The 25,042-nt window shown below is 45.5% G+C and overlaps 2 protein-coding genes across 2 annotated transcripts in view; one reads left to right on the top strand and one right to left on the bottom strand.

The window, feature by feature from the left end:
* The first annotated feature begins 18 nt into the window (after positions 1–18).
* Positions 19–20,659, top strand: LOC309345548 (IgGFc-binding protein-like). The gene is made up of 14 exons (XM_081868628.1): positions 19–147; positions 2,392–2,457; positions 3,393–4,664; positions 5,468–5,796; positions 6,798–7,479; positions 8,555–9,156; positions 9,692–10,253; positions 12,303–12,898; positions 12,983–13,553; positions 14,669–14,868; positions 15,944–16,324; positions 17,346–17,632; positions 19,496–19,531; positions 20,140–20,659. The coding sequence occupies exons 2-13, from the start codon at positions 2,415–2,417 to the stop codon at positions 19,500–19,502; spliced, it is 5,532 nt and encodes a 1,843-aa protein (XP_081724754.1). The 5' UTR covers positions 19–147; positions 2,392–2,414; the 3' UTR covers positions 19,503–19,531; positions 20,140–20,659.
* Positions 20,660–21,507: 848 nt separating this feature from the next.
* LOC309345535 (IgGFc-binding protein-like) overlaps positions 21,508–25,042 on the bottom strand; it is a gene marked incomplete at its 5' end in the record, with an annotated part of 30,453 nt that continues 26,918 nt past the window's right edge. The window contains 4 exons of the mRNA XM_081868606.1: positions 21,508–21,716; positions 23,174–23,460; positions 23,610–23,990; positions 24,804–25,003. Coding sequence (XP_081724732.1) covers positions 21,707–21,716; positions 23,174–23,460; positions 23,610–23,990; positions 24,804–25,003 — 878 coding nt within the window. The 3' untranslated portion in view covers positions 21,508–21,706. The remainder of the gene's footprint in view (positions 21,717–23,173; positions 23,461–23,609; positions 23,991–24,803; positions 25,004–25,042) is intronic.

Raw genomic sequence — 25,042 nt, 5'->3', positions numbered from 1 at the left:
AGTCCCATTGGGGAGTTCCTGGAACTGGCATTTGTTCCCTATATAAAGGGAAACTATGGAAGAGGGAGAAGACAGAGGAAGGGATCCTGCAGCAGCAACTCCCTCTGTTCTCGATTCGAGTGCATCAGAAACACAAGCAAACTGAAGGTAAGAAATGGTGTGGGTTTTCTTTATGAATAACTCCATATGAATAACTCCATATGAATAACTCCAGCAAAAACTGTTCTTAAATCTGGTGAGAGGGGAAATTCCCATTCCCATATACAGTGGTGCCTCGCAAGACGAAAATAATCCATTCCGCGAGTCTCTTCGGCTAGCGGTTTTTTCGTCTTGCAAAGCATCCCTATTAGCGGATTAGCGCTATTAGCGGCTTAGCGGCTATTAGCGTCTTAACGGCTATTAGCGTCTTAGCGGCTATTAGCGGCTTAGCGGCTTAGCAGCTTAGCGGCTTAGAAAAAGGAGGAAAAAGGGAAAAAACTCGCAAGACATTTTCGTCTTGCGAAGCAAGCCCATAGGGAAATTCGTCTTGCGAAGCGCCTCGAAAAACGGAAAACCCTTTCGTCTAGCGGGTTTTTTGTCTTGCGAGGCATTCGTCTTGCGGGGCACCACTGTAGAAACAGCAGATTTGATAGCAGGCCACTAGGGTTGCCACCTTTGGTAGGGCAAAATAAAGGACAGGTTGGGGGGGGGGTTGGGAATACCCTCTCTCTCATGACACCAAATCCTTCCCTGCTTTGTGGAGGGGGGTTCCCCGCATTCAGCCTCCCACCTCCCTCACCACCCCTGGTCACACTCTTCTCCTTGACTCATGTAGACACCCCCACACAGGAAGAACTAGGATACAGTCTGAGTTCCTCCCTTGTAGCTTTATAAATCATTTAATGTGTCAACACAAGTAGAAGTTATTAATATTGCAGTTGTTATATAAGGGCTTGTTATTATGACCGGAATGCAATTGAAATTAATAAGATTTTGTAACACAGAAATAAAGAAAATAATCAAGCCATCAAATCTAGCATGCAGGGGAGCCACTTTATCTAAATTACATAATTTAGTATTTGAATGATTGATATTAATAATTGTATTATAAATTGGCATTGGACTGTAATTGGAAACTGATTTAAAAAAATGTAAGAGAGGTGCTGTAGTCCAAGAGTATCTGGAGGACCACAATTTCTCCACTCCTGCAAGACAGTCCAAGAGACAGACTGAACCATGCCTATGTTCTGTTTTGACATAAGAGGGCAAGGTCACAATATTTCCTGTAATTCTGGGTTGCTATCTCCCTGCCAGCCTAACAAAACTGAAGGAGGAGGGTGTTTTGCAGATGTATGTTGCAGACCATGACAGTGCTCTGAGTTGCAGCCCAGAGAAGACCTGCTTCATCAAACCAATAGGGTCCACTTAATTCAGAATCCTGCTTTCAGTAGTGGCCATACTTGAAAACACCTAGGAACATAGGAAGCTACCTTATACTGAGTCAGACATTGATCCATCTAGATCAGGGCTGTCTACACTGAAAAGCGGTATGTCTCTCCAGGGTTTCAGACAAGGGTCTCTCCAGTCCTTACCTGAAGATGCTAGGACTTGAACCTGGAACTTTTTGCATGAAACACAAATGTTCTCCTACTGAGCTGAACTATGATTTAGAGTGGAACCTTAAAAGTCAGGGTGGGGGGCTAATTTTGCATCACACAGGGTGCCAGTGAAATTTGAGGCCCCAATGTCCACCACTGGTATGACACCCCCCCCAATAGACTTGAAGTGTGTGTAAGAACATAAGAGGAGCCTGCTGTATCAGACCAATGTCCCATCTAGTTCAGCATTCTGTTTTCACAGTGGCCAGCCAGATGCCTGTGGGAAAGCCGCAAACAGGACCTGAACCCAACAGCGCTCTGCCCACCTGCAGTTGCCACCAGATGATATTCAGAGACAGGCTGCCTCTTATAGTGGCAGTGGAACATGGCCATTCTGGCTAGTAGCCATGACTATGTACAAAAATTATTAAAATGTGCTAACTAAAAGAAAAGAGGAGAGGCTCTTTGGAGTGAGACTCTGTGTAATGTAAGTTCTGTAGATTTGCAATGTGCCAAACAAACAAACAAAACACCTCTCCAGATTTCAGGGAAGTATGGCTGCATTCATTCACGTATCTGTGTGGGGAAAGCCCATTGGTCTTACTGGGATTTACTCACCAGTATATGAAGAGCTGCAGCTTCTGCATCACGCAGACCCCAGTTGAACTTGACTCACTTGCTCACAAACACAGTTTGGGCTGACAACTTGCGTTGCGAAAACCTCCAGCTCTTTTCATCTGGCAAATGTTGGGTGGGTGGCTATTCTCTTGGAAGGACCAAGTGTTCTAATCTAATCACAAAATGTATTTTGCAGCCGCTGTTAGTGCGTTGTCAAGCATGGGGATGATCAATCTCTGGACCAGGTTCTGTTTACTATGGGGTGAGTACTCTGTTGCATAACTGATGCTCATTGGTCTCTTTGTAGGGTGTCAAAGAGGGAGGGTAACTAGACAAAAGTCTTAACACCTCTGCCCCTTGTGAATACAAGCAAGATCCTTTCGTTTCTCCCAAAGCTGGCAGCAAAACCCCAAAATCCTGGCTGTACACATATAGGAATCTTTCCACATCAACGCAGCACAAATCAGCAAAACTCTGGAGTCTGTTCAATACTATTGGCTCTAATCCAGAGAATGAACAAGGCTGTACACTTGCTGTGCTTTCTTCTGCCTCCCCCTTTCCCAAATCTTCTCCTTTGTGAATGAGATTGGATTCCCTGACCTGTTTACCAATGACTTTATTTGCCATGCTGACATCAAACATCCTTGCAACTCTTCCCAGTTCATGCAGCTCTCTTTCACTTCTCATGCAGTGTCATACCCTCCAAAACCTTGGGGACCAAAACTGGGGTGCTCTCTCTTTTTTGTCCCAAGCGCTCTGGCACAAACCACCTGACTTGTGCCAGAGCAAGCATCCTTTGGTCCAGAATTCTGCCGCAAGTCAACTTGGTGAAGACTGTTATGCGAAAGCTGAGCTCACAGCATACTCTTTAACTGAGATGTGAACCTCCTGGTTTTGCAACTGAAGTGCAATGCATGCTGGATTTTTCTTGCATTTTGCCTCTAAATGCCATTTACTGGGTTTTGCAATCAGGATTGGAGTATCACACCCAACTCCTGCTTTTGGGTTTGCCACAGACATCTGGTTGGCCACTGTGAGAACAGAATACTGAATTAGACATTCAACAGGGTTCTTCTGAATTCATTTAGCAATTTGCAGTTAATGAATTCCTCAAGGAGCCCTACTTTAATAGTTTTTAGCCCACAATGAAAAGTTTCATTGACTTTCTCAAACTTCCTCTCCCTCCCCCCCATTTAGGTATTTCAAGTGGTCCTGCCTGGATGATGTTCAACATGCTCCCTGTCACAGTCTCCTCTAGCCCCTTAGGAAGAGAGTTCATCACAGCTTTTATGCAGAATGGCTTGCCACGGATGTTCCAGGGAGATTTTAAGCTGCTCATCACTGGGTATGCTCCTGCCACATCCATTACTATCTCCATGAAGCGGCCTGCCTTAAGAGTACAGACCGAGGTGAATGCTGGCCAAACACTGTCAGTGAAAATCCCACCAGAGGCGGAGATGGTTGGAAGCACTGTCTTTGAAAACACGCTCACTGTCCGGGCTGACAAGGACATATCCATTCTCTCTCTGAACTACAAACCCCAGACAGCCGACACCGCCATTGTCTATCCCGTAGCAAGCTTAGGCACTGAGTACTACGTCGTTACCCCAAACGTGGGCACAGATCGCTACAGAGAGGTAGCCATCATAGCTTGGGAAGAACCTACAACAGTTGAAGTCTACCTGAAAGGGGCTATTACGTTCCAAGGAAGAGTCTATCCCCGGGGGACCATGCTCCCCATCTCACTCCAACCTTATCAAGCTGCTCAGCTACAAAGCCAAGTGGACCTTTCAGGCACTAGAATAGTCTCCCAGAAACCAGTAGCCGTCTACAGTGGACACACATGCGTCTCCAGGCAAGTCCATGCTTGTGACCATGTTTTTGAGCAGCTTTTGCCTGTTTCCAGCTGGGGCACCAACTTCATCATTCCCTCTTTGCCCTTTAACATGGAGTATGACATGGTGTTTGTTTCCACTTCCCAAAAGACTCATGCCAATACTCAGATGGGACAGAGCAAGAGAAGCCGGAATTTGCCTGCTGCCCGGGCGACAATGTATGGCATTCAAGGGACAACTGCCATGTCCCTATCAGCTAGTTCTGGCGTCCAGGTGATGTTCTTCAGTGATGGCGGAACCTATGGGAACCTCCAATATGACCCTTTCTTCATGGCAGTCCCTGACATCTCCAGCTATTGTCAGGCCTACCACATCTATGGGCACGACCATTTTGAAAACTATGCCCTTATCGTTGCAAAATCTTCAGAGACTTCTGGGATCACCTTGGATAAGAGACCACTGAGTGGTCTTCAGTGGAAGCTGGTGTCTGGCACTGAATACTCCTGGGCATCACACAGCTTGGGCCAGGGATATACAGTCCACACAATAGAACATGCCTCTTCCCCCTTTGGGCTGCTGAGTGTTGGAATTGGAAATGAGAAGGCTTATGGCTCCCCAGCTATTTGTGCAAATGGTAAAATGGGATTCCTTTCCCCTCCTTCTCCCCACCTCTTCTTCCCTCTCCTCTTCTTTCATCCTTCAACTCAGGGATAGGCAATGTTAGTGCCCTCTAGATCTTCTCATCATCCCAAACCATTGACCATGTTGTCTGGGGCTAGGGTTGGAAGAGAAATTCAGTCCTGCTTGCATGCTAATGAGAAATGACCTACTTTGCACTTCTAAAACCAGTATGCAAACTGAAACAACTTCCATGTGATAGAGCCCAGCTCTATTACGGTCAGTCACACACACACACACCCACACACACACCCACACACCACACTTTTATAGAAAATATAGCAAGGCAGTGTTGAAAACTGGGCCCCCACATGCTTTAAAAAGCACTATTCTCATATATCATAAATTACAATAAATAGACTATAGGAACTTTTCAAAACTACGAAAAATAGCACATATTTCCTCATTTTCACTTATAAAATTTTATAAAAACCATAACTTATCCTGTACATCATTTAAATTACTCTTATTGATCAATTTCTATGCAATTTTTTCTGAGCACCTAAATTTAAAAGTATTATACTTTGAAATACTTTGATCATATCAAAAGATTATAGGAAAGGAGAGGGATTACACTATTCCCCATGCTCTTTATTTTGCATTCCCCAAACCTCCATATGATTTCCACTCCTACTCATAACTTTTCATGTTAGACTTCTATGGCCTAAGTGAACTTTCTCGTATTACTTTATCTTAATGTTTAAGCCATTATCTACCTGAACCTATTTAAAATGACTTGGTTGCTTTTTCCTCTCACAGATCCCTGCAAAAATCTCCAGTGCAGGACAAAGGAAACATGTGTGGTGCAGAATGGTCAAGCGAGATGTGTCCATGAGTACATGGGGACCTGCCAGGGCTCTGCTGCCCAGGATTTCCAGACTTTTGATGGTCTGTTGGTGGACATTCAAGACTCCTGCACCTACACCATTGCAAAGTACTGTGGCAGTGACTCCACACTGGTCTTTTTCTCATTGGAGGAGAAGAGCAGCAATGTGAACAGTCAGGATGCCACCAAGATGCAGCTGAGCCATCTCAAAGTGTATGGTCACACGGTCACCATTAACAAGGGAGAAAGTGTCCAACTCATGGTAAGAATCCAGGTTCCTTGGTTTGGGTCATTTCCATTCATAGTTTTAGTGGGGGTGGTGAGAGAGACCACATTAGAGTTCGTAATTTGGATCTATTCCCTTATTATTAAGAAGCTGGTAATTTGGGTACCCGAGTCCCGTGACCCAGGTACTTCCAAATAATTCCTCATATCTGTCTGCAGACCCAGAATTGTTACATGGTGTCAGAAGTGCATAATGAGCTGCAGTAACGATAGTGAAAAAACTCGAGGGATCTCAATGAATCTGCAATCATCCCTGCCATAACCCCAAATAATCTGTTAAATGAGCTGCAAATAGCTCCAAATATCTTGTGGTCCTTTAAATGCTAAAAGTGGGGCATAAGGAGAGTCAGAGACCACAAGTGTTTCGTCCCAGTGACTCTTTTCAGTACCAGCACTAATAGGAATCAGAAAAAACAAGGGCACCTCAAGACATGTTCATTCTCAGAGTGGTTTAACAATAAATCTTGCCTACTGAAGAACTCTGGGAACTGTAGCTCTGTGAGGGGAATAGTGGTCTCCTAACAACTCTCAACAAGCTACAGTTCCCAGGATTCTTCGGGGGAAAGCCATGCATGTTTAAAATGATGTAAAAGCACTTTAAATGTATGGTGCAAATGTATCCATAGTAAGGTTGGAAGCTACAGGCTGAGGAGATGGCCACAAGCCTAGGTGTGATCATGAAAAAATATTGACACATTCATGGAGTACCCAGAGGGAGAAGGGGTCAATTGGAAAAATTGAGCCTCCTCATTCGGAGGAAGCCTACTTCTCAGTGCCCCATGGTGACCCAGGCACCAAAAGAGGAAAGGGTTATTTTGTTACATGGAGGGCATACTTCCCAGACAGCCTTGGTACCTGTTTTTAAGGATATTAACCAATGGCACAAAGTGATGACTTATCCAGGGGACAAAGTTTGCCAGAGAGGACTATAAAGTGTGTCTCTTCCTTACCCTGCTACCCCTTCTTTTTTCTTCTTAGGTGAATGATGTGGCAGCTAGCATCCCTGCGACTCTGGAGGGTGGAAAAATCAAGGTCTTTGAGAACAATGGATTGCCCATCATTGAAACAGATTTTGGCCTCCGTGTGATGTATGACACTGACGGGGTTGTAGTGGTAACTCTCCCCAGCAGCTACTATGGAGCCACCTGTGGGCTTTGTGGGAACTTCAACACCGAACCCCATGATGACATGACTTATCTGAATGGTACCTTTACCTCCTCAGTGGGGGACTGGGCCAGGAGCTGGAAGGTCGATGATCAGGACCCTACCTGTTCAGATTCCTGCCAAGGAGATTGCTTGGCCTGCAGTGATAGACAGGAGGAACTGTTTGGCAGCAAAAGGTATTGTGGGGTCATCAGCCAAGTTTCAGGAGGCCCTTTTGGAGCATGCCACCCCACCGTCAGCCCCACCAGCTACTTTAATGATTGTGTCAGTGGGATGTGCTTAAAAGGAGGGGACAAAGATGTGTTGTGCCAAATAGTGGAGACATATGCCACTGCCTGCAAAGAAGAGGGCATTGCCATTGATGAATGGAAGGTGACATCCGGTTGTGGACAAGCCCATCCTGACCAACAGGCAAATGAGACGTATGCTGAAGAAATCACTCCCCAAGAAAATGTCCATCATTCACCTGGTGAACCCATCCACAGCAGCACTGCATGTATGAAATGAGAAGTGGTCGCAAACCTAGTTTAGGGTTGGGGTTCAAGGAAGCAGAGGCAAGGAGTTACAGGAAGTGCTCCCTTAGAGCAGGACTTAAGGGACCCTGTGGCTCTCCAGATGTTGGGATCCAACTCTCAACAGCCTCAGCCACCATGGCCAATGTTGAGGGGTGAGGGGAGCTGCAGTTCAAGCAATATATGGAGGGCCACAGGTTCCCCATGCCTGCCCTACAGAGTAAAGCAACCCTCAGCTAATCCCGTGGCTTTCTCTTCCTGCATTGCTCTGCCCCATGAAAATGTACAGTCTCTGTGGATGCTCTTGAAGCAACCAGGGCCACTGGGAAAATGGAGAGGGGCCAGCAACAGTTCTTTAGGCTCATGTCCCAGGGTGTGCAATGATTACCTGCAACTGCTGCCCCCATTATGCATCTAGACAATAATTATTGAACTGCTGGGATAGCTCAGTTGGTAGAGCATGAGACTCTTAATCCCAAGGTTGTGGATTTGAGCCCTACTTTAGGTGAAAGATCCCTGCATTGCAGGAGGTTGGATTAGATGACCCTCATGGTCTCTTCCAACTCTACAATTCTATCAACAGACTTGGTCCAAGTAGGATTTGGTCCATCAGCAGGTTAGTTACCTTTATGCCAGGAGTGGGGAACTTTCTTCATCCTGAGGGCCATATTCCTTTCTAGGCAAGTTTCTAAGGGCCACACGACACTGGTGGACAGGGCCAGAGGCAAAAGTGGGTGAAGCATCACAGTAGCACACCCCTCTGTACCCTCCATCCAGATCAGCAAGAAGAATGATCAAAGTATGCATTACAGTCAGGCAAAAATGCCCAGGGTGCAAAGCAGGGCCATTGATGGCCATATGAAGAGAGTGTGTGGTCCAAGGAGAGCTCTGTAGACCAGATAGAGAGGTGTGGAGAGCTGCATTTAGCATTTGGGTCCTTGGGTCCCTTCCCTATTTTTTAGTTTCTAAAACTGACTGTGAGTCCCACGTGCTACTTGTCTAATTGATATGTAAAAGTAATATCTTATAAAATCTAATCCATTCTTCCCCGCCACCCAGCAGCCGACACCTGCCCTGAAAACAGTCACTATGAGGCCTGCGGAAATGCCTGCCCAGCAACCTGTTCTGAACCGTCAGCCCCCTCTGCTTGCAAAGATCCTTGTGTGAAAACTTGCCAGTGCAACGATGGGTACGTCCTCAATGGTGGCAAGTGTGTCCCTGTTGAAAACTGCAGCTGCATGCATAACAGCCTTCGCTACAAGGCTGGAGAGGAGTTCTGGGCCGATGAGAACTGCCAGTCTCGCTGCAAGTGTGATCCAAGCCTGGGCCAAGTGAGATGCCGGAAGGCCGCTTGCAAAGGCAATGAGAAATGCGCCCTGGTGAATGGTGTGCGCCGCTGCAAGGGGACGACATACTCCACCTGCATAGGAACTGGCGACCCTCACTATACCACCTTTGATGGGAGGAAGTATGACTTCCAAGGCACCTGCATTTATCAGATGGCAGCGGTCTGCTCCGGGGACCCCACCCTCACCCCATTTTTGGTCACAGTGGAGAACAACAACCGAGGGAGTAAGGCAGTGTCCTTCACCAAAGTGGTGACTCTGGAGGTCTATGGCATGACCATCAGTCTGAGCCAAGAGCATCCACGCAAGATTAAGGTACCAAAGGGAAAAAGAATGCTGGAGGATGGGAAAGTGTGGGGAAGCTTTAAATCAGGGAACCTCAGGGGGTTGGACTTACCATTAGCACATTTTCCCCCTCCCAAGCATTTTCTGTTTGTTTGTTCATTGCTGCTGCTTAAAATGACAATAGCAGCATCTGTGGTAGCAACTTGGACACTATTTTTCAACTTTTGCAATACCCCAGATCTGGTGTCATTCGAAGGCATTGTAGGAATCAGGAGAAATCGTGGTTGGCTGACACACATATGATGGAGAATATTCAGAGAAAATTCTACAGTGTCCTAGTAGTGTGGGAAAGAAAAATCTCAGAAGTGTTCTCAATAGAAGGTCTTCTGAGCATAGGAGGATAAGAAGCTACCTTATACTGATACTGACCTTTGGTCCAACCAGCTCAGTATTGTCAATAGTGAGTTCTAGCATCTCTCCAGAGTTTCAGACAGGGAGCCTTACCTAGCCCTACCTGAAGTTGTTTCACTGAAACCCTATGTGTGGTCACTTCAATGTTTTCCAGGTGAATGGAGTCTTTGTGGACCTGCCGTTCTCCTATGAAAATAAACTGAAGGTCTACATCAGTGGAGTCCATGGCTTCATCAAAACAGACTTTGATCTGAGAGTCAGCTTTGACTGGTACAGTTATGCCAGGGTCATTATTCCTAACACTTATGCCAATGCTGTGTGCGGACTGTGTGGCAATGCCAATCAGGATCCCAGTGATGATTTTGTCATGAAGGATGGAACTCAGACGACAGATGAAATCCAGTTTGCAGACAGCTGGAAGTTGAAGGAGGTCCCAGGATGCTCCGCAGGATGCAGTGACTGCCCAGTATGCAGTGAGGCAGAGAAGCAGACCTACAAGGGGGACCAGTTCTGTGGGATCCTCAAGAGGAAGGATGGACCGCTCAGACAGTGCCATGAGGCCGTTGACCCAACATCCTACTTTGAGGACTGTGTTTTTGACACATGTCAATACAAGGGTCATCATGACACTCTCTGCAGTGCCATCAGTGCCTATGTGACAGCCTGCCAAGCACTGGACGTCAAGGTTGAGAAATGGAGATCAGCCTCTTTTTGCAGTAAGTTTGGGCTCTCCTGCATCTGTGCATCATGTGCTCATGTGCCTTTGCATGAGCATGTGTCAAATATCCACTGAATGCTAAAAATATATGCACCAGTCCAAGGTACAAAACCATGATTTTGCCTCATGTATCAGGAGTGGGGAATCTGAGGGTCTCCAAATGTTCCTGGACTCCACCTCCCATCAGCCCCAGTCAGTCAGCGATAATGGGAGTTTTAGTTAAGTGACTGTTGAAGACAGGGCTGGTCCACCCATGAGACAAGGTGAGACAACTGCCTCAGGCAGCAGGATCCACAGGGGCAGCTGCTCCTGATGTAGACCTTTATTCTCCTCCTTGTTCCTGATATAGATCTTCACTCACTTCTTCTTCCCTGGCAGGGAGGGATGGTGCCATTCTGTGGTTTGTTTCAGGTGCCAAAGTGTTTCGAGCCAGCCCCCCCCCCCCCGGGTATCATGCTCCCCACCCTTGTAAGTGGAGGGCAGATGCCTTGCCCCTCGTTGAAAATGTGGTTTGAAGAGAGGGCATCACTTTTGTGACCTTCCAAATTTATGTTATTTAAAAATAATAATAATTAAAGATTCTCAGGAATAAAAATTGCATTAGACTATGTAGAGTGGCATATCCCCGCGCCAATATTTCCTACAGTTTTTGAGTTGAAATAAATACTGTATTTGACTTTTGATAATCTAAACAATTGCACACAGGCCATAAAAATTCACCCTCAAAGCCAATTTAGCCTCAGAACTGATCTGAGAAACCTTGTTTGGGATTCCTTCTGTTTCTGCTTTAAGGCGAGAAGGAAAGGTTGGTGACAATATTGATCAGTTCAATGACCAGTTCATGACGACATCTTTTGGAAGCAGATTGCAGACTTCTGAACCTCATTGGGACTGAAATGCTCCAAGAAAAATCTACAACTGCAATAAGCAATAACACTTAGCAAGCAGTGGTTGGGTGGGAACTCATGTAGTATACTGGGATAGCTGACATGTTGCCCTCTAGAATTTGCTGCCCCCTCATCACTGACCATTGTTCATACAGGCCAGGACTGATGGGAGTTGAAGTCCAACATCATTTGGAGGCCACCATAAGGTGTGAAGCTCTAATTAAACATGAATGCTGGCTTCTTAATCAATTTAGGACCCAGATCTGGGCCAGCCTTAGGCCAATCCCAGACACTCCAAGTGTCCCTCTTTTCCAGGGACATCCCTGATTTAGACAAGCAGTTTCTGATTTGATCCCAGAATGTCTCACTTTTTCTTAGGATGTCCCTATTTTCATTGGATAAATGTTGGAGGGCATGGAGTTATCTGACCTCCAAGCCATCTGAAGGCAACCCTGTATAGGGAAATTTTAAAAAATGTTTGATGTTTTATACTGGGGTTTTTTATATATGTTGGAAGCTGCCCAGAGTGGCTGGAGCAACCCAGTAAAATGTGTGGGGTATAAATAGTAAAATTATCATTATGGAGTGGGACATCCCTATTTTCATCAGAGAAACATTGGAGGGCATGCAATCCAAAATGCTGCATTGAGCTCAGGATACATAGCCCTATTGGCTATGCATTACATTAATCATTTGTTGTTCAGTTGGGCTATGACAACAGAACACAAAATCCTCTGTTGAAAAACAGCTGTCTACTAGCTTAATAGTCTCCTTCTATGGTATTCCCATAAGAGACCCTTCGGCAGTATCATCCTTCCCTTTTCTCTTCTTTACTGGAAATGCGTCCCAGAACGGCTTGTCTCTAATTGCAGTGTACTCTGGGAAGTCCTATTGCACTATCGCTCTAAATGATACTTACACAATACAGTCCTCATGTAGGCCATTTGTTCTGTTCCAGCCACTCAGTCCCATCATCCTTCCAGAAAACATTAGGAATCCCAATGAACACATCTCTCTTCCTGGATGAGTGTTCCCTCCCCACTATTCAAGACCACTAAAATTTCCATTAAAATAACCTTTGTTTGAAATGTAGGTTGGATGCATCCTCACTGTTAATCTGCAATGGCTGTCACTCTCCTCCTCCTTGCTTCTTTTTCCAGGCACTCCCTGTCCACGCCATTCCCACTACGAGCTCTGTGGAAGTGGCTGCCCTGCCACCTGCAACAGCCTCTCAGCTCTGGAAGTGTGTGAGGCTCCATGCACAGAAGGGTGCTTTTGTGATACTGGCTTCATCCTCAGTGGGGATCAGTGCGTCCCTCCAGAAGAGTGTGGCTGCATGTTCCAGGGCAGATACTACAAGAAGGGAGAGGAGTTTTATCCTGGTAGCTCCTGCCAGGAGAAGTGCCGCTGTCTGGACAATGGAGCTACTACATGTGGGCAGTTCTCCTGTGGAGCACATGAGGTGTGCAGGGTGGAGAATGGCATCCAAGGCTGCCACCCCGTGGGGTATGGCACAACTATAGCATCTGGTGACCCCCATTATATTTCCTTTGATGGACGAAGTTTTGATTTCCATGGCTCCTGTACTTACACCTTAGCCCAAGTCTGCAGCCAGGACCCTAATCTAGTGAAGTTCTCTGTGTTGGTGGAGAACGGCATGCTTGACTATGGACGTTCTCCTATTACAAGGACAGTTGTGATCTCTGTTCACGGACACTCCATTGCCCTTGAAAGAGGGATGAAGTGGAAAGCTATGGTATGTACTTCCTAGTGATGACCACTTGTTTTTGAATTTAAAACCAGACCTCCATCCAGCTAATATGATTTCTTGTTTGCACAGGTGGATGGAGAGCTCTACACTTTGCCAATGAATACAGTCGATGGGAAACTCTGGATCACCCAGGAGGGGAACAATATCATTGTTCATTCATCATTTGGCCTCACAGTCCTTTATGATACCTCCTCGTTCGTCCATGTGTCTCTTCCTAGTACCTACCAGGGACATATGTGTGGACTTGGGGGCAATTTCAATGGTGACACGAGTGATGATTTCATGCTACCTAATGGACAAGTCACCCAAAGTGTGGATGAGTTTGGAGCCTCCTGGAAGGTCCCTGTGGATGGTGCCATTTGCTCTGATGGCTGTGGTGTGGAATGTCCCACCTGTGCTGCAGCGCAGGCAGCACCATACGAGGCCAAGAGCTCCTGTGGAATGATCCAGTCCAAGACAGGTCCATTCAAAGACTGTCACTCTTTGGTGAACCCTGCTGAGTACTTGAGGCAGTGCCTGCATGACATGTGTGTGGCCGATGGAGCTGCAGAGACTCTCTGCCGAAGCCTTCAAGCCTATGCAGCTGCATGCCAACTGGCTGGAGTCAAGATTGGAGCATGGAGAACGACCTCCTTCTGTTGTAAGTCAGCAAATTTCAACCCTTTCCTCATATGTTCTATCCCTAAGGAAAATCACTCCTCTAAAGCTGTTTTGTTCTTGTTTGGCATGAGAGAAAGGTCTCCTGTTGGCACCATTGACTGAGAACGTGTCTAATGTCTGAATGGTGAGAGATAATTTGTAAGTCTAAATGAAGCTGGGTCACAAAAGTATGTATTGCAGACCTTTGCTTGACTGTTCCAACTCTATGAAGACATATCTTATTGCGATTTGATCTCTCTTACACAGCTAAGGGCACAAGTAGTGGGGGGGGATCACATTAGGAAGAACCAGATCTGAAAGACCATTACAGTGGTACCTCGGGTTACAGATGCTTCAGGTTGCATACACTTCAGGTTACAGACTCCGCTAACCCATAAATATTACCTCGGGTTAAGAACTTTGCTTCAGGGTGAGAATAGAAATCGTGCAGCGGCAGAGCAGTGACAGCAGGAGGCCCCATTAGCTAAAGTGGTGCTTCAGGTTAAGAACAGTTTCAGGTTAAGAACAGACTTCCAGAATGAATTAAATTCTTAACCCGAGGTAACACTGTACTGTACTTTCCCAAGTCCATACAGTATATTTTGTGTCTGAGGAGGGATTGGGGAGCCTAAGTTGGGTCTCTCTTTTCAGATACATCATGTTGCTTTACACTAGCTCTTGACATATTTTTAGAGTACTAGAGAGAGAAGAAGAAACAACTGTTCTTTGTATAATTCTGTTTGCTGAATTTCATTTCCATTGCTCCTTTCCTCCAAGAAGTTCAGCATGGCATGCATCAGTGCTCATCAGCCTTGGCTCTCAAGCTATTGTTGGACTCAATTCCCATCAGCATAGCCAATGATCAGGGATGGTGAGTTGTAGTCCAATAACATTTGAGAACACTAGATTGAAGAACACTTTCATACATCATGGGAGCCAAGTCTTCAGATGTTGTTGGATTCAAACTCCCATTAGCCCTCAAAGGCCAATACAGTCAGAGAGCTACGAAGAGCTGACAGATAACATAGCTCTAGCATAGGCGAAGGAGAGCTGTACAGCAGGTAACCCTTGAGTGCAGATCATCTCATTCTGTACACCTTCTTTTCTTCCTTTCAGCTCTACCTTGCCCAGCTAACAGCCATTATGAGTTGTGCACCCGATCCTGCGATTTCACATGTGCTGCCTTATCTGCTCCATCTCAGTGCACCGGAGATTGCTTTGAAGGCTGCCAGTGTGACACCGGCTACGTGTTTGATGGGGAAGACTGTGTGTCCATGGACAAGTGTGGCTGTGCTTATGATGGGCGCTACATCAAGGTTGGTGATGGTTTATGAAGCAGAAGGTTCCTCAGCGGTGCAGTGATTGTAACACAGTTTAGAGGAACTTTTGTATGTACACACACACACACACACACACACGTATATCTATTTATATCTATGTGTCTGTCTGTCTGTCTGTCTGTCTGTCTGTCTGTCTGTCTTGCTGCAATGGCCAGATTATGGTGTATGTGCTGATTTTATGGTGGTGGTTGTATAAAACAGGAGAGGGCCTCTTGTTTCTCAGTCTTTGCTTCCATTGCAGCAGCTGCCTATTTTGTATCAAAGTTTGATCACCATGGATCTATACAACCATCATTGGACACATGGCAGGGCCTTCTTGGTGAGAGTTCCTTGCCTGTGAAATGCCTTCCCTGGAGATGTCACCTGTCTTTTTTAAAACAAAAAACCCCACCATGTTTATGCTCATTTCATGGCTGAAAGAGACTGTTCTCAGCCACACTGAAATAATCAGCTGCAGGGATATGTGGTTGGTTTTAAAATGTTCTTAAGTAGGGGAGCAGGTGGCACTGTGATCTAAACCACTGAGCCTCTTGGGCTTGCTGATCAGAATGTCAGCCATTCGTATCCTCATGATGAGGTGAGCACCCGTTGCTCTATCCTAGCTTCTGCCAACCTAGCAGTTTGAAAGCATGCCAGTGTGAGTAGATAAATAGGTGCCACTGTGGATGGAAGGTAAATGGAGTTTCCATGACCTCTGGTTTCCATCACAGTGTTCCATTGTGCCAGAAATGGTTTAGTCATGCTGGCCACATGACCTGGAAAGCTGTCTGTGGACAAACACTGGCTCCCTCGGCCTGAAAAGCAAGATGAGAAGTTCTTAATTTTTAATAATGTTCTTCGATCTTCTTTTTTAAAAAGGTTTCAAGTACTTTTTTTTCTTTGGTTAGGAGAGTGGGAAAGGAATTTAATAAACAAATAAAATAATTTTGATTCTATTTCCTGTCCTCTCCTTCAACCCATCCTTCCCTCCTGGATTTACGGTATTGGTTTTGATATCTAAAAGTTGATTTTCAACAGGAAGTCTTATCATCTTTCTGGAATTTCTTTCCAGGCTGGAGAGACCATCATCTCCAATAACTGCTCAGAAAAATGCACCTGTCGTCCCTCAGGCCAGCTCACCTGTGCAGAAACCAGCTGTGCTGCAGGGGAGACCTGTGTGCTCACAGACAAGGTCCGCAGCTGTGTAAGGCAGGAAGGGCACTGCACACTCAGCCCAGGAGCCTGGTTCACCTCCTTTGATGGAGCCAAAGGGAAACTGCTTGCTAGTGGCATCTACAAGATTGCCTCCTACTGCGATGAGCAGTCACCATCCTGGTTCAAGGTGCTGGTGGATGTCAGTGAATGCAATGAAGACACTGTGCCAGCTGGGACAGCCGTCTATATCTTCTTCCGAGAAGCGTTCATCTCAGTGACCAACTACAAGGAGACTTGGGTAAGCCACTGTAGGCCACGATAGTTCAGTGGAACCTACAGCCCAAATGTTATGGGTGTCGGTTCACATCCAAAGGCAAAACCCACCTACTTCACTTTCAATAATAATAATAATAATAATAATAATAATAATAATAATAATAATGTAAGAACTTAAGCACAGCCATCCTTTGACACCTGCAGTTCTCTGAATTTTGCAGTACAGTGCACAAGAAATGTGTGCACAAATGCATGTACTGGGGTAAAGAGTGCATAAAATGCATATGTTGAAAGAGCATACAAAATGCATTATATTGGGGAAAATGGCTCTGCAAATATGTGTATATGAGGCAAATCTGCATAGAAACACATGTATATGAAGAGAAATTCATATGAAAATGCTGGTGAATTTTCACGAGGACTTAAAGAGAGTTGCAAAATGATGCAAAAATGTGGAGAACTCAACTTTAGCCTGGAAAAATGAGAAACTGGGTGAACCCAAAATTGACAGATTCACCCATCCCTACTCTAAATATCAGTTGCTGGGAGATAAAGCATAGAAGAGCCTTGCTTCTGGGCTTCCTGGAAGCAATTAGCAGGACACTTTGTAAAGCAGGATGCTGGGTTAGGGATGGACCAATCAGTCTATCTCTAGTTTGTATCAATCATTTAATGAAAGGGCTGGTGCTGTTTTTATTGTAATTATTGATATGGCTTTAATAGAATTCATATATGCATATAATTTTAATTCCATCAATGTTTTAATTGTTTTTAATGATTGTATTTTCTATGTTTTTAGCAGTTCTTATTTTTATCTGTAAGCTATCGTGAGTCAGGGAGAAAGGCAAAGTATAATAATAATAATAATAATAATAATAATAATAATAATAATAATAATTATTCAAAAGTTTGTTATGTATGTCCTGTTTGTGCTTTGATCTGCCCCTCTTTTTCTTCTCCTTCTGGAATTAGGAAACAAATTCCATTCACCCCCAATGATTCTCAGCAGGATTCTGCCTCAGCCTGTCCTCTTTGCCTTTCAGGTCAATGGGCTCTTGGTGCAGCTTCCACTGAATGTCTCCAACGCCGTGTCTATCACTGAATCTCAGGACACCACTGTCATTGACCAAAGCTCCCAGATGCAAGTTCTCTTCGGTTCCAACGGCAAAGTGACCGTGAGAGTCACGGAGAGCCTGGCAGGGAAGTTGTGTGCCCCTTGTGGGAACTTCAACAATCAAGTCTCAGATGACCTGCGGCTGCCCAGTGGTCAGATTGCAGGAGACATTGCTGAGGTCGTTGATGCCTGGAAGGCTAGGGACTTCTTAGAGTGGTGAGTAGGTCCGACTGTGGCTCTTGGCTCTTTGTGATAAGGTAAAACAGCCTCCCCCAGCTCCGTGCCCTCTAGACGTATCAGGCTCCAACTCTCAACAGTTGCTTCCCATGGCCAGGGATGATGGGAGTTGTAGTCCAAATCGTCTGGAGGGCACCAGGTTGGGGAAGCCGGGAGTAGCTTTAGGCTACAGAACTAGCCTACACTCATAGGGACATAGGGGAAGTTGCCTTCTCTCAGGTCAGAGGGTCCATCTAGCACAGCACTGCCTACTCAGACTGGCAGCAGCTTCCCAGGTTCTCAAGCAGTGAGGCAGATTTTTAACTAGAGGTGCACAGGATTCAACCTGGGACCTTCTGCATGTGAAGAATATGCTATACTTTGCAGAAATGACTATCACTTCTCTCCAGGGCTATCCCTAGTGCTACAACTAATCCAGAATCTAGGCTAGTGACTGGGAGTGGCTGCCGAGACCATATAACACCGGTCCTGAAAGACCTACATTGGCTCCCAGTACGTTCCTGAGCACAACTCCAAGTGTTGGTGCTGACCTTTAAAGCCCTAAACGGCCTCGGCCCAGTATACCTGATGGAGCGTCTCCATTCCCATCATTCAGCCCGGACACTGAGGTCCAGCTCCCAGGGCCTTCTGGCAGTTCCCTCACTGTGAGAAGTGAGGTTACAGGGAACCAGGCAGAGGGCCTTCTCGGTAGTGGCACCTGCCCTGTGGAATGCCCTCCCATCAGATGTCAAGGAAATAAACAACTATCTGACTTTTAGAAGACATCTGAAGGCAGCCCTGTTCAGGGAAGTTTTTAATGTCTGATGTTTTATCACTTCTTTATTATTATTATTATTATCATTAATTCTGTTGGGAGCCACCTAGAGTGGCTGGGGAAACCCAGCCAGATGGACGGGGTATAAATAACAAACAGTCATCATCATCATCATCATCATGCCTGCCTAAAGGCAGCTCTGTGCCTCCCGAACCATTGGCTTCTCTTCAAATTTTCACCCCCATATATTTCACACCAGGTCTAACACCCCACTTCCTCGCACGGCTCGCCTCCTTCCCTTTCTAAGGCCCCATCTGCACTATGCATAGCAAGCAACATCATGCCACTTTAAACAGTCATGCCTCCCTAGAAAATGATCCTAGGAACTGTAATTTGTTAAAGGTGCTGAAAATTTTTAGGCCACCCCTTTTCCTCTCATAAAGTTACAATTTCTAGGGTTCACTGAGAGGGATCGGCTGTTATCTGGGAACTGTAGCTCTCTGAGATGAATTTGGGTCTCCTGGGAACTCTCAGCATCCTTAACCAACCACAGTCCCAGGATTTTGAGGGGGGAGCCAAGACTGCTTAAAGTGGTATCATACTGCTGCAAATGTCTAGTGCAGATGGGGTTTCGACCTTGCTGGGTTGAAATGGGTTGCAAGCACTTCCTGCAAGTGTTAAGCAGCTACAGTGGTACCACAGGTTAAGAACTTAATTTGTTCCAGAGCTCCGTTCTTAACCTGAAACCATTCTTAAACTGAGGTACCACTTTAGCTAATAGGGCTTCCCATCGCACAATTTCTGTTCTTATCCTGAAGCAAAGTTCTTAACCCGAGGTACTGTTTCTGGGTTAGCAGAGTCTGTAACCTGAAGCATCTGTAACCTGAAGCTTCTCTAACCCAAGGTACCACTGTACAAGGACTTTTTATTTCCCACTCCTCAGCCCCAAACCAAAATACGCACATGCTATGCAGAGGGATACATACAGTCAGTGTTAGAAGCATGTAACAGGAAGAAACATTGGGCTGCCAGATGGCACACCTTGAGGGCTAGCCTCACAATTCTCTCTCCTCTGCTTGCTTCTACAGTTACTGATACCTGCACATGAGATACTCCTTAGACTGGTAAGTGACTCTCCAGACTGCTGTTGTTTCTAAGGGCCCAATCCATGGTTTGTTTAGAGTAAGCTAAACACACTAAGCCAAACTATCACTTGGCTTGCAGAAGCACAGTACCAGGAGTTGGGAGGGGAGAAGCAAAGCAACCATCTTTGGGAGCGGAAGTTGCTATTTCCATTCCTTCAACTTATGAGAAGACCAACCTTTTTTCTGACCCCAACCCCAATTTCTTTCTTTCTTTAATGTGTCCTGCTAGCATCCCACTACTAGACACATCCCACTTGCCCTTGAGAGCAATGCCACGTCGTGTTGTTCCCAAAGCATTCTGGGAAGCATAGCTGGCAGAAAACCAAATGACCAGCGCCAATTTGAGATCGCCAGCACACCTTCCTGATCCTCAAAGGGACACCTTAGCCCTGCATGTCCCTTTGACAATCTCAGATGGATTGCCAGCATACCTTCCTGATGATCTGCCTCCTCTGCACGCATTGGGTCCCCTCAATGCTGAGTGCAACTCGGCACCTGTGTTACTGTGCAACTAGAGCATCTACGAAAACAGGCTCAGCCCATGGCCTCTGCATAACACAACTCTTCTTATGCCTTTTCCTCTCTAGATATATCTAAAATCCCAATCTGGAAGCATGCACTGGATGCACAAGCACCTTAGAACAATGCTGTATTTGGTTTAAAAAAAGAAACATCCAAAAGTTCCTGCACGAGTGGAGCATCCAGTTAATAAATGGAATGTGATTATCTACAATAACTGAGAATGGAGCCTTCATGTACAGAGGCAGTAGCTCTGTGTACCACATTCTGAAGACAAACAATTAGGGGAAATAGCTCTCAGCTTCTTGTTCTGCTTGTCAGCTTTCCATGAAGATCTGCCTGGCAACTGTGGGACTCAAATGTGCTCAAGCAGCCGGACCTTTGACCTGTTCTAGCAATATGAAGTCCTTTATCTTCAGCCTGTCCAAATGTTTCCTGACGTTTGATGAGAGCTCAGCATCTGATCCCTTGGTGGCTTGTGAATCTCAGGATGTTCAAAGATGAAAATGTGTAAACCTATTGCACTCTAACCAAGCGCTATAAATTCATGTCCTTATCTATAAAGAAGTAAACCCTTTGACAGACTTCTGTTGTTTGTACAAACTCATTTTCTTGCACACCCAGGATGGATGCAGATGCTATGAAACGTCTATCCAGTCTGATTTAGCTTGGACCATTAAGGTGGGCCTGCTATGAAATGTCATCTGCACAATTTGAGATTAATAGAAGCAGGAAAATACGGATGAGTCTATTTACAGTTCATGGGTCTCCAACTAAGTTATACTTGGAGCAGACCCATTGAAATTAATGGACATAGCTTAGTCATGTGCGAGCATTTAAAGGTCTACTTTGAGTAGGACTAGCATTGGCTTCTGTTCATTCATGAGTCAATTCTATCCATCACATTCCCACAGAAATGTGTGATTTTTCAAAAAAATTAAAAAGTGTGTGAACATTTGTAGCTATATATAAAATATGTCTTTTACAACGAAATACAGATGTTTTTCCTCAATGCATGCATTTCCAAATGCATTTGACCCTAAAATAAATGTGCTTACATATTTTAGCAAGTTTTGCAGCCAAAAAAAGCATATTGGAAAATTCAGAAAAGTGTAAAAGTTCATTCCAATCAAGTTTCTCCCATGTGTTAGCCAAAGACATGTAGAAGGTCATTTTCATGCCATCATCGCTCACATGATCTGCTCCAATCAGCTGTTATTTATTACTGGGCTGTGTGATGTAAGAAGCACTGGCTGGAAGGCAATCTAAAGGAAATGCTGTTTCCCTGAGGTCGTCTTAAAGGATCTGGTAAACCACTGAGTCTACTGCACCTATCAATCATCTCTCCCCCACCCCTCTCTTAAAAGGAACTTGCAGGCTTACATCAGCCCAGCCTCCCGATTGAGAATCTCAAAGGCTTCTACCTATGGTCAGAATTATTTTTCTAGAGACAAATCTGCAGATATCTTTATTGACATTCACCATGCACATTTATTTCATAACATCCTTCATGTCTTTTTGCAGCTTACTCAGGCTTGACATGTAGCCATGCTCCAAAGCAACATTGTAAAAAGCAGCTGCAGGCAGCTATCACTGGTGCAACAGGCAGGTGCCAGTCTTGATGGTCACTTCCAACTATTGCTCACTGCAGCAGAGAGACAAAAAAGAATTAGGCTGTAGTCCTTTAACCACTTACCCGAAATTAAGCCCCATTGAGACTTGTGTCTGAGCAGACATGACTAGGATTGTGCTGTCAGCTGGCCTTTGTGATCCAAAAACCAGAGGTACTCAGCAGGCAATACAGAAGGTCCATGGTTTAGTTTGGAAAGTGTGGATCTTCCATTGTTACGGGACATCAGCTTCCATTATCCTTGGCCATTAGCCTTGCTGGTCTGGGACTGATGGGAGTTGGAGTTCAATAACATCTGGATGGTCACCGATTCCCCACCCCTGGCTTAGTGGCAGAGCACTAGCTTTGCATACAAGAAGGTCTCAGGTTCAATCCTTGGCAACCTCAGTTACAAGGATCAGATAGCAGGTGGAATGAAAGACCTTTGTCTAGACATATTTTTTTAATAAAAAAGGTTGATTTTATTTTTTGACTAGGGCAATGCTACTGGGGAGGATGGGGCATTAGCTCTTTATTCCTAAACTGTTTAATCCAAATCTAAACCACTATGCCTGCCCCACACTGCAGACATCATGAAAGCACCTATATATTTTTCACCACAGGCCTAATAGCAGCATAGATGATTGCCCCAACTAAGAATAGGAATAGCAGAAATAAATGGGTGTGTCAAAAAAACAGAGGCTTCTTTAAAGTAAAAAAAAAAAAAAACAATTTAAAAAATGGTGGGAGACCCATTTGTAGATCTCCCATGTCATACGTGGTTTAGCCTTTAGTAGCCAAGATCTAACAGTCAAGTCTAAAACCAGGAACACACCTGGGTGAATGTTTCCAGGTGCAGTTAAGCTCACATGGCAGTGCCTGGAAAACTGCAGGTTGAGAGAGGATTTTTGTTCTATTTTTAGCCATTTCAAACATAATTTGGCTACTCATTGATCCAAGGAGTGGGTCAGCCAAAGACAGTGTTTGAAACCTACCTCTCAAGCTCCCAAGGCAGCCCTTCCCCAACCTCTAGAGATTGTTGGACTACAACTTTCAAATTCTCTGACTATTGGAGATAGTCCAATAGGGCTGATGGGAGTTGTAGTTTAAAATGTCTGGGAGGCACCAGGTTAGGAAAGGCTGTCCTAAGGGCAAGCCTACGCAATGCATCAAAGGCGCTTTGAGTTCTATTCAGCCATCATTAATTAGCCAATTACCCAGTGGGAATCCCAGTTCCAGAAATCTAACAAAGAGTTAGCTCCCTCACAAAATTACCATTCCCAAGGATGCTTTGGGACAAGAAGACATGGCAATTAAACTGGATGTTAATATTAGTTTTCATGGTTACTGTTGTGCCCAAAAAGGGGGTTAGGGGTTGGAAGGAAAGAGCTGTGGTTTCAAAACTCTTCCTCAATTAGATGACAGGTCTGCCATTTGCAAGCAAATGTCTAGGTTAGGAAACAGAGCACTGGAACAACTGCGAAGTGACTCACCAGCCAATAAAGTCTCTGGCTTTCCAAGAATCAATAACCTCAGCGATGTTTGTCACAACCTTCCCGTTGGGTAGTATCAGGTCATCAGAGCTGTCACCATTGAAGTTTCCGCAGGAAGCACAAAGCTTGCCCTCCAAGCTGTCTTTGACCTTCACTGTCACTTCCCCTCTGAGTCCAAAGAGAACCTGAAGACCAGCCCCATGGCTGATTGCAACCACATCCTGGGAGAAGCTCACAGACACAACTTCAGAGACAGTCACTGGGAGTTTCACTGGCTGTCCATTCACCTGGAGCACACAGACAGAGAAAGAGAACATGGCACATATCAAGGTTGCTTAGCTCACGAGCCTTTGAGTTGGGAGTCAGAACCCCAAACCAGGTTGTGGGCAGAGGCACCAACCGACATGACCAGAAGGATCAAGTCAGGGCTTCTTACCCAAGCCTCCTTGTTCTTGTTGATGGCAATGAAGGCATCTCGGAAAAAGACATAGACTGCAGCCCCAGCCATCACGTCTCCATCACTGCACTCCTTGACATCCACCACCACTCGGAACCAGGTATGGGCGTGGATGTCGCAGAGAGAAGCCACTTCATAGGCACCACTGTAGAGTATTTCCCCCGAGGCACCATCAAAGGTGGTGAGCTGGGCTCCTGAGGTGAGGGTACACTGGCCTTCCTGCTTCACACAGGCCCGCATGCCGTTCCTGAGGGCACATGCCTCTCCTTTCTTGCAGGTGAATTCTTCACAGGTGAGCCGGCCTGAGGCATGGCAGGTGCATTTTTCAGAGCAATCCTTGGAGACGATGCTTTCTTCAGCCTACAGGGGAATCCCCAGACATGCAAGTTGATTATTTGCGCTGGTCTGATCAATAGTAGCTTTTGAACTGATAGGAAAAGGTAAGGTCGTCAAACTTTTGACTAGAGCTGGGCTGATATTTTTGGCCTAGCTCTATTTGGTAATGCCTCAAAGTGAAAAGAACCAAAATGGTCACCATGCTGTCAAGATAAAAATTGGGAAGACAGTGTCTGGGAAGATGGCATCCCAGATTTGGGCTTCAAAATTTTGGAGGGTATGCCTTTGGTCCACTTGTCTAAAAACAAGCAAAGGTAAGCCAGCCCTCTGACATGCCCTGATATTTCTTCCTCTCCCTCCAAAACAGATGAAAATCCTCCTTCCCTGAATATTTTCACAGGGGAAAATGGTTCTGCGAAAGTTGGATGAGAGAGAGATTTTCTGAACAGCTCTAGCTCTTGTCATGTAACTTTTAAAAAGTTAAAATCATTAATAGGACTGGAATATCACTTGTAGTTTAATGGAGAGATAAACATTTTTGATTATTATAAAAGATGCAGGAGGAAATGATTAACGATAGGACCCATGAAGGGGAAGAGGGGAGGCCAAGAGATTCCTTGGAATCTTGTTTTCATGTTGGACACAGGGCTGTCTTAACCATGTGGGGCACCCGGGCGCTAGGCTCTCAGGGGCGTCGGGCCAAGAGTCTGGGGCCCGAGAGTTGGAGTCCAGGGAAGAGCCCGCCCATCGGAGACATGTGACTGTAAAGTTTTAATCGGAAAAACCAAATAAATAAATGTATTAAATAAAAAGGAAAGAGGAATATATTGGACACACCTTGATGTAGTACCCGTCATGCACACAGCCACACCTTTCCATTGGCACGCAGGTTTCCCCATCAGACACGAAGCCAGCAATGCACTGGCAGCCTTCAAAGCATTTCTTGGTGCACAGGGTGGGAGCAGAAAGGCCTGCACATGTAAGGTCACAAGACCTGGTGCACAGCTCATATTGGCTGTTGGCAGGGCAAGCAAGGGCTGGAGAGAGAAGGGAAACACAGTGATACAATTGCCAAG

Source organism: Podarcis erhardii (genome assembly GCF_964252035.2).
Source record: "Podarcis erhardii genome assembly, chromosome: 7".
Taxonomy (NCBI): domain Eukaryota; kingdom Metazoa; phylum Chordata; class Lepidosauria; order Squamata; family Lacertidae; genus Podarcis; species Podarcis erhardii.
Note: the sequence above shows the minus strand (reverse complement) of the source record. Positions and strands in the feature narration are given on the sequence as shown.